Raw genomic sequence first — 13,299 nt, 5'->3', positions numbered from 1 at the left:
CTCCGGCCTGACAGTCTTCCTCTGTTACCACCACATGCACGGACACAACCTGTCATTTAATAAACAGTGGCAGACATTTCAAATGCTTTTATTGTTTCAAGCAGGTGATAGAAGATCGGTCATTTCAGGCTGGTTCGCATCTCAATGACCTGTCTGTGTGTCCGTGCTTTGGTGCAGGGCTGGCTGTTGCAGCTCTGGCTCTGCCTGGTTCATCCCTCGCAGTCCCGATGTCCTCCACCGTTCTTAGGACCGGCGGCGCGAGCCAGCTCCGGTTCCTCTGGCTGACTCCTCCTCCACAGCGGGCGTCACATTCCGACCACTCTGTCCACTCTGACCAGTGACCATTAAACTACAACAGAGAGAAGGCTGCCGTTGCATTAACTATTACTGGATAATAGGCAAACACGCATCTTATTATGGAGGTCGAAGCGACTGGACACGCTTGAGGAAAGCAGGGCTCGACTGTCAAATGGATCCCCGCTACAAGCTCCTCCGGGCAGAGCTTTCCCTTAACATGTCCCTCTGCCGGAACAAGGAGCCAAGACCACATGACCACTGCAGGCGCTCCACGCTGTCCACGGGGACATGACGCAGTCCACTGGAAGAAAAGGAGACCAGAGGGAACCTTAAAAATATTCACTGTTGGGTCACATCACCACTGTAAGGTGCACGTGTGGCCTACCACAGTCTTTTCATCAGATCCATCTACGCAGTCCTTCTGCAGATCACACCTGCGGTCCAGGTGAACACACTCCCCACTGTCACAGGAGAACTGCTTGGGAGAGCACGGGCTGGGCACCGTGGGCCGCTGCGGAGTCACCGCCGGCCTGGCTGTGGTGCCTGACACAGTCGATAAAAATGAAAAACATTTAGTGAATGTGGATGTATAACTCCTCCAACTCTACGTCCACGGTGTGTTTGAAAGTTACTCATGCGGCACCACAGTGCTGCTCGTCTGACCCGTCCAAACAGTGCCGTATCCATCGCACACTTGTGCTGAGTCGACACAAACCAAACGATCCGCACGCAAACTGGCCCTGCACGCAAATCACTCTGGGTGAGCCGGTATCACGCGGCTGGTGGTGATCACTGGGGCTGGCAGTCAGTAGAGCACAGAGGTTACAGTCTCTTGTAAAGAGACGCGGTTTTAGCATAAATGCTAACAGCATAGCTTCCAACCTTTTGTGGATCGAAGACCGGGCGTACCGGAGTCGAACCGCGTGCTGAGATGCAGCCCAGGATGACCTGCAGTGACCTCTGAGGTTAAATGTAGTTCAAGTTCAAATTTATTTATATAGATATAAAAACAACAAGTTTTGACAATAAAATGGACAAAGCAGAAGACATAAAAGAAAAATAGAACAGTGTTTTAGAAGAGAATAAAAAGAATAATGGTAACAAACTCATGATGAAGCAAAAGCCAGAGAATAAAAATGGGTCTTTAGACGGATTTTAAAAGTATCCAGTGTTGGGCAGGATCTGATATGCAATGGCAATGTTACAGCAAACGCCCGGTCTCCTCTGTGTTCTAGTCTGGACCTTGGGACAACCAAAAGCATTTGGTCTGCAGACCTCAAGGATCTTGGGGGAGAATACGAGGTTAGGAGATCAGCTAGTTCATGCAATGTCTTAAAAACAAGCGTTAAGATCTTAGAGTCAATTCGAAAGCTGAATTTGGAAAAGATTTAATTCTCGATTCCTCTCACTTCTCTCCTACATTACCTGCAGGATCTCATCCACTGCTGCATCATCGGTCACACAGCAGCCATGTAGACTCGCACTTACCAGCAGTTGTGATCTTCGTGATCGAGTAGGTTCTGTGACTCCTGATTTGGCACTCCAGGAAGTCCGCCCTGAGACCTGGTGGTATGTAGGCCTGGGGCACCTGTTGTGTGGTCACCATGGATACCTGGTCTCCCTGTAGAGCTGGTCTGGTTTTGCAGACCTGGAAAGCCTCTTGTTGGAGCTGTACCTAAAACGATGAAGAAAATAAAACCACATGAGCTAAACTGACAATGAGAAATGAGAAAGTGAAAGTGAGCGTGGGTGCAGGAAGGGCCTTCACAGTTTTTTGTTTACTGCTGATTTTTGAAAGCTAAAGAGAGCAGAAAATCAAAGCTGTCCGTACCACAGCGATCTCATCAGAATGATCCTTGCAGTCTGGTCGACCATCACAGAGCAAAGACACAAGAGATGCACTCGTCACTGTGCTGGCAGAAAAACTGACCAGGTTCACAGCGCTGCACTGTCACTTTCCCACCACCAGAGGGAGATGTTGTCACACTGCTGGGGGTCACCAGCTCATCTGCAAAAGCAGAAGAAGAGAAACTGTATAACCTGGTAAGAGAAGGTTGTACAGCCAACATTAGGAATAATTATCATAATTTGGTTTATGCCCTGACCTCCTCGGCAGCCGAGGATCTCCACGCGCAGGTAAAACGTGTGCCTGTACTCTGCAGGCATGATGCGCACGTAGCGAGCTCTGACCAGCCGACCGAGCCAGCGGGTCACGGGGTCCTGCCCACCATCCGTACCTCAAACACCTGCACAGCAACAGAGAAGACACTTTATTACATATAAAAATATGTAATCATGTTTTACAGTGCTGAAATTATAATTAATGGTACTGTTTAAATGTGTTAAGTATACCTTAGCGGGGCCATCGGGCTTCCCATTCTCAGTAAAGTCTGTGAAAAGGCTGCTGTGCAGGGCAAACGCCAGGCGGTATTTGGTGAGGGAACCCACATTCGCTCAGTGCCCTGTGTCACCACGCCTGACACCCACATGGGCTCCAAGAAATCCACCTGAAAATACGGCTGAGGGTCTGTAGGTAACGGGCTCCAACCGGGCTCCATCACCTGGCTGTGAGCACAAAAGATGGTATGACACGGAGATGACCTCTCTTTTGTCATCTCCCCTTCAAGCGTTAACAAGAACTTGAAAGTTTACTTAAGACCCAATGTGCTAACACTGAAAGACAGAAGTTTGATCTGTTTCAGGCTTGACAAGCGTCTCACATGTTTGGGACTATATTCAGCCGCCCGGCATCGGCAGGGTTGTTCTCCCGATGGGAGGACGAGGTGAGCTGACCATAATGGATTCTCCCATCTCCAGTCCAAGCGGAGAGGAGCAGATACCTGTGATTGTGATAAAACCACGACAGACCCAGTGATGTTTGCATGCTTTGCAGCATCTTTATTAATGGTTGCTGTACACTTAAACACCTCGGCTGCAGCTCACATACCAACAACAACCAATGACAACAGCGCAGCCTTTTACAGTGCCGAGGCGTGATTGCAGATGCTGTGCAGGTGCCTCTATCTCACCTGCAGCAGCATCGCAGGCCCCGCCTCGCCACAGTGATTGACGGTGGGTTGTCATTGCGGAACAAGACGGTCCTTCGAGAGCCAGAGCCCGGTGGGACAGCCTGTGTCGGGCCACTTGAACAGCACGTTGTCTGTAACACCAACAGCTGCCTGCCCGGTAACACAAGCACACAACACTGCGCACTTTGTGTGTCTACTGAGAGATACCCCTTGAGTTCAAATGATGTGAAACTGTTGTCAGTCAGCTCATCAAAGTCCTAACGAGTGATGTTTACAGTTATATTAATTATAACAAACAAAGTGAATACGAAGTAAATATATCAGCGCACATGTCTGCACGCCGACCTGTTACAGGTGAGGTCATTTGCTTTATGTTCCTGCAGAGTGTCCCGGCACGCAGGTGTCCAGTGACTGTTCAGCTTCCTGTCCGTATACCTGCCAGGACTTGTGGCCACACACTCAGTGTTTACCTGGACCCTGCACGCCGGGGTGCACATGCCCTCCTGGACAGGTGTGTGTGTGTGTGTGTGTGTGTGTGTGTGTGTGTGTGTGTGTGTGTGTGTGTGTGTGTGTGTGTGTGTGGTTGGACAGCAGATGTGAGTCCTAACTGATTGTGTCATCGTGCCCTTTGCAGGTGTTGCACAGGGGCTCCTGTGTGGCTCACGCTGACTGTCCCTGTTCGCCGCTCTCTTTGCCGGCTGATTTTCAAAGCTGGAATGTCAGCTCCGAGTACTTCACGGAAGCTCTGCTGCCCCCGGGAGCGGCCATCCAGCACCTCTGCAATACATGGTGATCTGCTACTGTTGGTGTGGTCCAGTCATTCACTGAGTCGTGTTGTAGGCAGTTGAACCAACGGCTGTAAAACTGTAATATGTGGCTCTTACATTTCCGGGCTGGCTCTGGCTCAGGATGTAGAGCAGGTCAGCTACTAATCAGAAGGTTGGTGGTTCAATAGCTGCTCAGGTATCCTTGGGCAAGATGTTGAATCCCCAGTTGCTCCTGATGTGTTCATTAGAGTAAGATTTTGTGTGAATTTTAGACAGAAAGCACTCAGACACAGTGAAAAGTGCACAAATGGGAGATTAAACGATGCAGAGTGCTCGAGTAGAGTAAAACAGCACTGTGGAAGAAGCAGTGCATCCACGCTGCGCAGTTTAAAAATGACTCGACCGATGATTTGATTTTTTTTCTAATGTTTCTAACAATATTCCAACCCAAAGAAATGTATGTTTTATTCATTGTTGTGTTTCATTTTGATCCAAGACATTTAATTGTAGCAATTAACGTTACATTTGCTACATTTTCTTCAGTATTTCTTCAGAATAAAGAGACACACCATAAATAAAGTCAGTTAAATGACTGGTACCTTGTTCATGAACATCATTTCTGCCCGAGTCAGGTCGATTTTATCCAACTGTCTATTTTTGCTTTAATTAAAAGAAAACGTTGGGTTACTTAACATAATCCCTGGTTCTTTGATAACAGAGTGAGGTGCTTCACTATGGGGAATCGCCTCGGCGTGACCAACTACGGAAGCTCCAATGACACCACGTCTGTCTATGACAGACCTGTCGAGTCGTGCTCAGGGCTCCGCCCCCTCATACTAACACGGCCGACCAGCTCCTCCTAACTCATTCCAAGCAGATTTCTTTCCGTGCCTAAGCAAGGAGGGAAGTGTTGGTGAAACACCTCACTCTGTTATCAAAGAACCAGGGATTACGTTAAGTAACCCAACGTTCTTTTTCTAACTTCGCTCGGTGTTTCACTATGGGAGACATGGCCCACTCCCGGATTGCGCCAGCTCCCGAAGCTACTCTCCAGTGCTACTCAAGGATCTCAGGTCGAACCTGAGGCACCAGAATCCAGCACTGCCTGAGCCAGGGATGACTGTGCAACATCCAGCCGATAAAACCGGACAAACGTGTGCGGCGTAGCCCAGCTTGCTGCCGCACAAATATCCTGGACTGATACACCTCTGAACAACGCCCAGGATGTGGCCACACCCCTAGTGGAGTGAGCTCGGAGTCCCGGGGGGGGGGGGGGGGCTGCAAGCCCTTACAGCTATAAGCCAGAGCTAAGGCCTCTACAATCCAATGAGCTAGCCTCTGGCGTGATACGGGCCTGCCCTTGTGAGGGGAGGCCCAGCTGATCCGACTTCCTGAATCCAGCTGTTCTGTCAACATAAGTCCCCAAGGCCCGGACAGGGCACAAAGTGTTCAGCCTCTGCTCCCTCTCTGAAGAGAATGGAGGGGGGTGAAAAGCCAGGAGCTCTACTGTAGAGCACCTGTATGACATTTCCAGCACTTTAGGCTCGGTTAGGCCTCAGGGGTGCTTTAGTGAGTCCGGGGCCAGCTGTAGACAAGAGGGGTGAATAGACAGAGCCCGTAATTCACTAACTCGCTTGGCTGTGGTTAGAGCCAACAGCAGAGTGGTTTTAAGAGAGAGAAACTTCAACCCCACTGCCCCAATAGGCTCAAGGGGGTGGTGGGAGAGGGCGTCTAAAACGACTGACAGATCCTATAAAGGGACCGGTGGTCTAGAAACTGGGAGCGTTCGACGCACCCCTCTCATGAAGCGACATACAAGGGGGTGCTGCCCGGCAGGTTTATCACCAAACCCCACGTGGCAGGCTGAAATAGCTGCTAAATAGACCTTTATGGTGGAAAAAGCTTTCCTTTTGTCCAGCAAGTCTTGAAGAAAACACAACAGCTCCACCACTGAACACTGAAAAGGGATAATCTGCTTTTCATGGCACCACTCTTCAAAAACACACCATTTACTGCTGTAAATGGAACGAGTGGAGGAGGCTCTGGCATTCTGAATGGTTTCAATAACCTTCGGAGGCATGCCTGCTGCCTTCAAATTCCACCTTTCACGGGCCAGGCCCAGAGAGCAACCTGGTCTGGATGGGGATGGTATATCTCCCCCTGCGCCTGAGACAGTAGGTCCCTGCGGATGGGGAGTGGCCATGGCTCGTCCACCAGAAGCTGGATGATTTCTGCTATCCAGTGTTTGGATGGCCACCGTGGAGCTATTAAAATCTGAGACAGCCCCTGATCCCTCACTCTGATCAGTGTTGGGGAGATCAGGCTGAGGGGAGGGAAAGCATACAGCAGAGTTTTTGGCCAAGGATGGGCCAGCGCATCCACGCCCAGTGGCGCGTGTGCGTCTGACAGGGAGAAAAACAGGGGGCACTGTGTGTTTTCTCGTGAGGCGAGGAGATCTACGGCAGCCCGGCCGTATCTCTGCCAAATCTGCTCCACCACCTTTGGGTGAAGCCTCCATTCTCCGAACAGTGGATTTCCTCTGGACAGGAGGTCCGCCCCCCTGTTCAGAATTCCTGGCACGTGAGTTGCCCGAAGGGAGAGGAGCCGAGTGCTGCTCCACATAATTATTTCCCTGGCTAACCTGTGTAGCTGCCGGGAACGGGTGCCGCCCTGGCGGTTGATATAAGCAACTACAGTGGAGTTGTCTGTTTTCACTAAAACATGTTGACCCCGGAGATACGGCAGAAAATGGAGCACCGCGTGGAGCTCCAGCACATTTATGTGATTCAGAGCGAGCCTCTGTGACCAAACGCCATTCACTGCTCTGCCCATCATAGTCGCACCCCAACCTGACAGGGATGCATCTGTGGTCAGCGTCACCCTGGATGATACTGCCCCGAGAGGTACCGCCGCCGCGAGAGCTGTCGGGCTCCTCCAAGGCCGGAGAGCCGCGATACACGGCTGCATTATTTTTACACCACGATTGAGATGTCGGCGAGGGCACAGCTGCAGAGAAGCGACCCACCGCTGAAAATCTCTCATCATAAGCAGCCCCAAATGTACCACCGATATCACCGAGGCCATGAGGCCGAGGAGGCGGAGACAGAGTCGGAACCGCACGACTTTCCCAGCTGAAAACGGGAAAGACAGTGAGTGAAGGATGCGATCCTCCGCTCTGAAAGTGCGATAAGAGATGGAGTCTATTCTGAGCCCCAGATACTCTGTAAACTGTGCGGGTTCCAAGTGGCTCTTTTCCAGGTTGATTGTGAACCCAAGCTCCGTGAGGTGATTCACCACCACCTCGGAGTCTTTGATCGCCTGCTCTCGCGATCGTGAGCATATTAGATAATCGTCTATGTAAGAGAATATTCTGATGCCGCTGTTCCTTAACGGAGACAGCGCTGCCTCCACACGTTTGCTAAACACCCTTGGAGCTAAGGATAGCCCGAATGGGATAGTTTGAAACTCGTACGCTACGCTCTGATAAGCGAACGTGAGATATTTCCTGTGTGGAGGATAAATGGCGATGTGAAAATATGCGTCTGATAGGTCGATTGTAACAAACCAATCGCCTGTGTGAATTGAGCGACAAAGCGTCTTGTGTGTGAGCATTCTGAACGTGTACTTTCTCAAATGCTTGTTTAACACACGCAGATCCAGAATAGGGCGGAGCGACGTTCCGTCCTTTTTCGGGATGAGGAAATAGCGGGAGTAAAAGCCCTGCTGAGCTTCTTCGCTCGGAACCGCTCCGACCGCCTGTTTGTGTAACAGGGAGGATATTTCCTCCTCCAGCACATTCGCTGAATCGCGACTGGCCACAGAAGCTAACACTCCACCGAATCTCGGGGGTTTTGCCGCAAACTGTAGTCTGTAACCATGGGAAATGGTTGACAAGACCCAGGGATGAACTGCGCATGCGCGCCACCGCTCCAGCCGCGCTGCGAGCGGGCCTCTGAAGACGCGGTAGCGTGACGTCACCCCTGTCTCCCGGAAGGAGTTGGGGCTCTCCCCCTCGGGAAGAGCGTGAGCTCCCCCCACTGGGAACAAAGACAAATTGCAGTGATTTTCTTTTGTTTTTATTTTGAAACTGGGGGGACATTCTGCCCTTGGCAAACTGCCTGGCTGCAGAAATGCACGTTTTATTTCTTTTGTTACCCCCAAACCACAGTGAAGTGTCTGGTGACTCTGGGCAGTGCTTGGTGACACAGACAGAGTGCTTAGAAGTGTTTTGTCACACTGCTCCATATGTCCACAAGTCTGTCCTCCCTGAACTGGAGGAGGAGACTGAGAGGGTGCTCCTGGTGAACTGGAAACTTCCGGAGACCCTGAACTTTGGAGTGATTTGGTTACCCCTTCTAACACCTTCCTTCTCTTTGGGGAAGAAAATAGGGGTGACACAGAATGCTGCAGGTGTGCTGCTAGGCTGACCGCTTCTTTTTCCCCTCCGGGGTCTGACGGCTTGTTCTTTGCAGCAACTGCTGCAAAGGAATGCTTGCCCCAAGGTCTTCGGTTCTCTACCTTGGCCTGGTGGGCACCCTGCTGGCCTCCTGCTCCTCTCTGCATTCTGACCCCACTCTGTCTCCCTCTCACAGCTGCTGCTGTTGCTGCAAAGCCAGCTCTTGGCACCTGCTGGGGCTGAGAGTTAGGTTTTCTGGGTAAGCAGAGGTTGAATGCTTCACCCTCCTGCTTTCTGCGGGTGCTTGTTTCTCTCATTCTCTCCAGGGCTGGGCCAAAGAGACCCTTGGTTGGGTCATAGGCTGCATCCATGACCTCAGCCTTCTGAGCATCACCTAGGCCTGACAGGTTTAGCCACAAGGCTCTCTCACCCGAGACTGCAAGGCCCATAACGCGGCCACACCCTTGGACTGCTCCCCTGGAGGAGCGAAGAATGAGATCATTAACCACACAGATTTCATCCCAGAGGACTGGGTTCTGGGAACCTGAGTCAAGCTGATGGCCCATGTCTTCCAGAATTTCTGCCTGATATGCTGATAGCAGTGTGACTGCATTAAGCGAGCACACTGACTGTGCAGCATATTTGTATGTCCTTTGATAAATAGATGCCGTGAGGTGATCTGTCTTGTTGGGCAAAGAAATGCTAGAAGAAGCTGAGATTGCCCTGCGGTTAGGGTGAAGGTGATACGCCACTGAAGGCTCCACTGCTGGGGGTTCGGTCAGCCCCAGTTCACCCATCCCCTGGATCTCAAGCTTAGAGCAGCCCTTGGTCGGAAGCTTGCTTTTAAAAGGGCTTGACCAATAGCGACTCATTTCTTTCATGCAGGCCGGGACTGCTGGCAGAAGCTGCTTCGATGGTGGCAAGGCTGGTGGGAGCCTCTTGCCGTCATACAGGTTGCATTCTGCCCCTTCGGCATCCTGGGCGGCTGGCCATGGGATGCCTAGCTTGGCAGCAGCCCATTTGCAGACCTCGTACAAATTGCTGTCCACCAGGGGTGCAACTTCAGCCCCACTCGGTGGCCTGGACTGCTGGGGAGGAAAGGTAGAGTCATCCTCCTGTTCCTCATCCATGTCCTCCAGGTCGAGGAGGTCGGAGTCGACATCGCCCTCCGCGTCCTCGCCACCCGGCTCGCCCACGTTTTGATCGAGGAGGTCCTCGAACGATGGGGGCATGAGCGTGGATTCTTCTGCCATCATGTCCGCCCAGCTTGTGGAGGCTCGCGGATGACGGATATCGCTCGTAGCAGTAGCCGCCGACAGGCAGGGGTCCTGACTGTTCGTTACTGCTACTCTCAGCCTCCTTTCCAGGACTTTCTCTGGCATCAAAGCACAGTGTGGGCATCCCTGAGGGTCCGCCAGTGAAGCCTGAGCATGCTTGGCACCCATACAGACGATGCACATTGGATGAGGGTCCCTGCCTGAGATGGTGGCACCGCATGATGCGGGGCACGGGCGGGATGCAGCCTCTTTCGCCGTAGACTTGGTTAGCGGAAAGGGGTGAGACTAGGCTACACCAGGCTCGTCTCGACACGTTAGCCCGTAAGTAGCTAGGACTGGCAGCGGGTGTTAAATCCGATCTAGCCGCGGCGGGAGTCAGCTCGTCGTGACAAGTTAGCTGCACTCCGCTAGTCAATATCGTTAGCGACTTAATGCTAACCGAACCCTAGGTCGACCAACAAGCTAATGCTAGTGAGACGCTAATGTGGTTCGTGGCCTGCTAACAAGTCAATGCTAGCCGGACACTGAACGAACAGCTCGCCGTAACGCGTTAGCCCGAGTCACACAACGTCGGCTACCTCGCTAACTAAAACCAGGAACCGCTGGGACAGCTCGCCTGACGCGGTTGCTGTTCCACAGTGCAACTCTAAGTACGCTTCTTTCGAAGGACTTACTCAGCATGATCCAAACGGCCACCGGAAAAACTGTGTTCGGCGACGTACTCCTACACGGGACGCCTGAGAACTGTTAAGCAGCTAATCAAGTTAGTTAGTAGTTAGTAGTTTCTCACGGGAAGAAAGCGAGAATGAGTTAGGAGGAGCTGGTCGGCCGTGTTAGTATGAGGGGGCGGAGCCCTGAGCACGACTCGACAGGTCTGTCATAGACAGACGTGGTGTCATTGGAGCTTCCGTAGTTGGTCACGCCGAGGCGATTCCCCATAGTGAAACACCGAGTGAAGTTAGAAAAAGAACAGAGGCTGTAGTAGCAGCTTTCATCTTCCTCTGTGCTTTGCCACAAGGTCCTGTATTGTACCGCTTTTTAATAAGTTAATGTTAAGCTTCTTATGTGTTCCAGCTCTAAACTGCTGTGGATGTGTAATTATATTAAAAAAGGATGAAATAGAAGATTATATGTATAATTCGTACCCTCACAGTGGTCTGGTAGGCAACTGTGTGTGGCTGGTTCAGCCTCGTGTTCACTTCGACTTTTCTTTCATCTAATTTTACTCACTTGACTTTTTTACGCTCCTTCCAGCTTGTGCCAAGGTGGGATGTTCAACTGCACCTCAGAGCCCTGTGAGGGTGAGTGATGCTTCGTCACAGCTGCATTTCCTGAACCTTATAGGGCCTCTCTCTCTTTCAGCAATGAAAGCAACGGTCAGCAACAATAATCTTCGATTGAACTGGCAGGGTCATGATAAAAATGTCAACCTATCTATAGTTGGGACAGCTGCTGCTGCAACAGTTGGCTCAAATAACTGAGCTACAGTCTCGTCAATCAGAGTCCACACAGGCCATTACTGGGATTTTGTGTCATAAACGTACAATTTCATGATGTGAGCTTTGGTTTTGCTTCCAGAGCAGATCACAGTTTGAACTTGGCTTGTTTCTCCATCTCACCGTATCATTAATCCTAATGTGGAATAAAAGAGGATCTCATTTCAATCACAGTACTGCACATTTTAGTTGCAGTTTCTTCTTACACATCTTCTTACACATCTGTCCAGACATTACTTTACTGGCCCTTGCGATACTTTCTAACTAGAGGTTAGAGAAGTATCTGTGAATATCTTCTTAGACAACAGTTGTGCTGTTGGTTGTAGGGAGTTCCTTTTTCACCATAGGTGTTATTTTGCTACATATAGAATATTGATCATGATAACAGCTTCACGCACAACTTCAGTTTGGGTGTTTAGGAAAACCAAAGTCTGGCAAGAACTGTGAGAAAAATGAGCACTAATGTTTGTAGGAGTGCTGTCGCACTTTATTAACAGTAATAAGAATATGTTGCCTGATTGGGCCCATGAAGAGCAAAAAGAAGCAGCTCATGTGATTGTTGGCCAACAGGTGCATGGAAAAATCATTACAAAAAGTATAATGTTATACTATGAATAGAATATTACAGCTGTAATTTATCGGCTTGTAGAAAGTCAAACAGGACTCATCAACATTCTGAGGAAACCAGGTCAAGCTAGCACAGAAAGGTTTTACCGCACATGTCACATCAGTGCATGAAATACAAATGTCTGAAAGGTGCCGTACATTTGATTCAAAATTAGTAAGTTAGGCAGAAAGCAGCTTAGTGTTTTATGTTGTTTTCAGAGGTTTTGGCAGCGCTGCAGGAGAGGAGGTGGTGAGTGAAATGCTATCACGACCAATAAACAAATTTGAAAGTATGTAAGAATCAAACCCACCAGTACCCACCTACTGGACCTTTGGACACTTTTAAAAGCAAGAAATGAAACAGGTCTGTGCTGCTTTTCCCTCCCTACCAAACCACGATGAAGCATAAAGGAAACATAGGACACAACCTGATTGGGCGTTGTACTGTGTTGCTTAGTTCAGCATCACTTCCTGTCAGGTGCAGCTGTTGACAAATGGCTCCGTCAGCAGAAACTTTGATGTTTCCACTGTTTTATGCATTTTGGAAACACAATAAAAACAAACAAATCTATGATGAAGTTTATTCAGATGAACTTTTATTTCAGTCTAAAAGATTTTAAATGCTTTTACTGACCTAATAGAACGTTTCCTGTAAATATGCACACACTTAGACTCTGATGGTTACAGCAGACACAACAAAAGCTGTGAAGGAGACATTTTACTATTATTTCTTTATCTTTTCATTAGTCTTTTATCCTTTATCTTCTTTCTCTCAACCCACCGGTCACAGCAGATGGCCCCGACCCTGGGTGTGCCGGAGGTTTCTTCCTGTTAAAAGGGAGTTTTTCCTTCCCACTGTCACCAAAGTGCTGCTCATAGGGGGGTCATGTGATTGTTGGGTTTTCTCTGTATGTATGATTGTAGGGTCACCTTACAGTATAAAGCTCCTGGAGGCGACTGCTGTTGAGGCTACTAGTTGTTGTGGTTGTGGACATTTAGTCTGCAGTTACCGTTGTCTGAGTGCCCTCTCCATGATCACGTCCTCAGGAAATGTTTATAATTTCCTGGGTACATTGAAGTGGTCAGGTGACAGTTTCCTCCTGTTTCCTGCTGCAGATAAATGTACATTAAAACCAGTGCTAAGACTGAATGTCCCACCCTCTTATGTCCTTCTAGTGGACTGCCAGTGGTCCACATGGTCCCAGTGGAGCCCTTGTTCAGCCAGCTGTGGTGCAGGACAGCAGAGCTCCATCAGATTTGTTCTGGAGCCCAACCAGTATGGAGGGGCTCCGTGTGAAGGCCCTAACCTCCGCACAACAACCTGCATCGCCCCTGACTGTGGTGAGTGAGAGGAAGGGAGACAGTTGATCTTTTAGTGATGATGCATGATCGAGTAAACTCGTCATTATCACTGCATCCTTTAAACACTTA

At 49.9% G+C, this 13,299-nt stretch overlaps 1 protein-coding gene across 1 annotated transcript in view; it reads left to right on the top strand.

Moving 5' to 3' along the window:
- The first annotated feature begins 3,094 nt into the window (after positions 1–3,094).
- LOC113029848 (SCO-spondin-like) overlaps positions 3,095–13,299 on the top strand; it is a 35,678-nt gene continuing 25,473 nt past the window's right edge. The window contains exons 1-6 of the mRNA XM_026180878.1: positions 3,095–3,139; positions 3,333–3,483; positions 3,710–3,837; positions 3,961–4,115; positions 11,021–11,067; positions 13,045–13,209. Of these exons, the coding sequence (XP_026036663.1) occupies positions 3,095–3,139; positions 3,333–3,483; positions 3,710–3,837; positions 3,961–4,115; positions 11,021–11,067; positions 13,045–13,209 (691 nt within the window). The remainder of the gene's footprint in view (positions 3,140–3,332; positions 3,484–3,709; positions 3,838–3,960; positions 4,116–11,020; positions 11,068–13,044; positions 13,210–13,299) is intronic.

The sequence above is a fragment of the Astatotilapia calliptera genome, chromosome 9 (assembly GCF_900246225.1).
Source record: "Astatotilapia calliptera chromosome 9, fAstCal1.2, whole genome shotgun sequence".
In the NCBI taxonomy this organism is placed as follows: Eukaryota; Metazoa; Chordata; class Actinopteri; order Cichliformes; family Cichlidae; genus Astatotilapia; species Astatotilapia calliptera.
The sequence above is the reverse complement of the archived record's forward strand: the minus strand, read 5'-3'. Positions and strand labels throughout refer to the sequence as shown.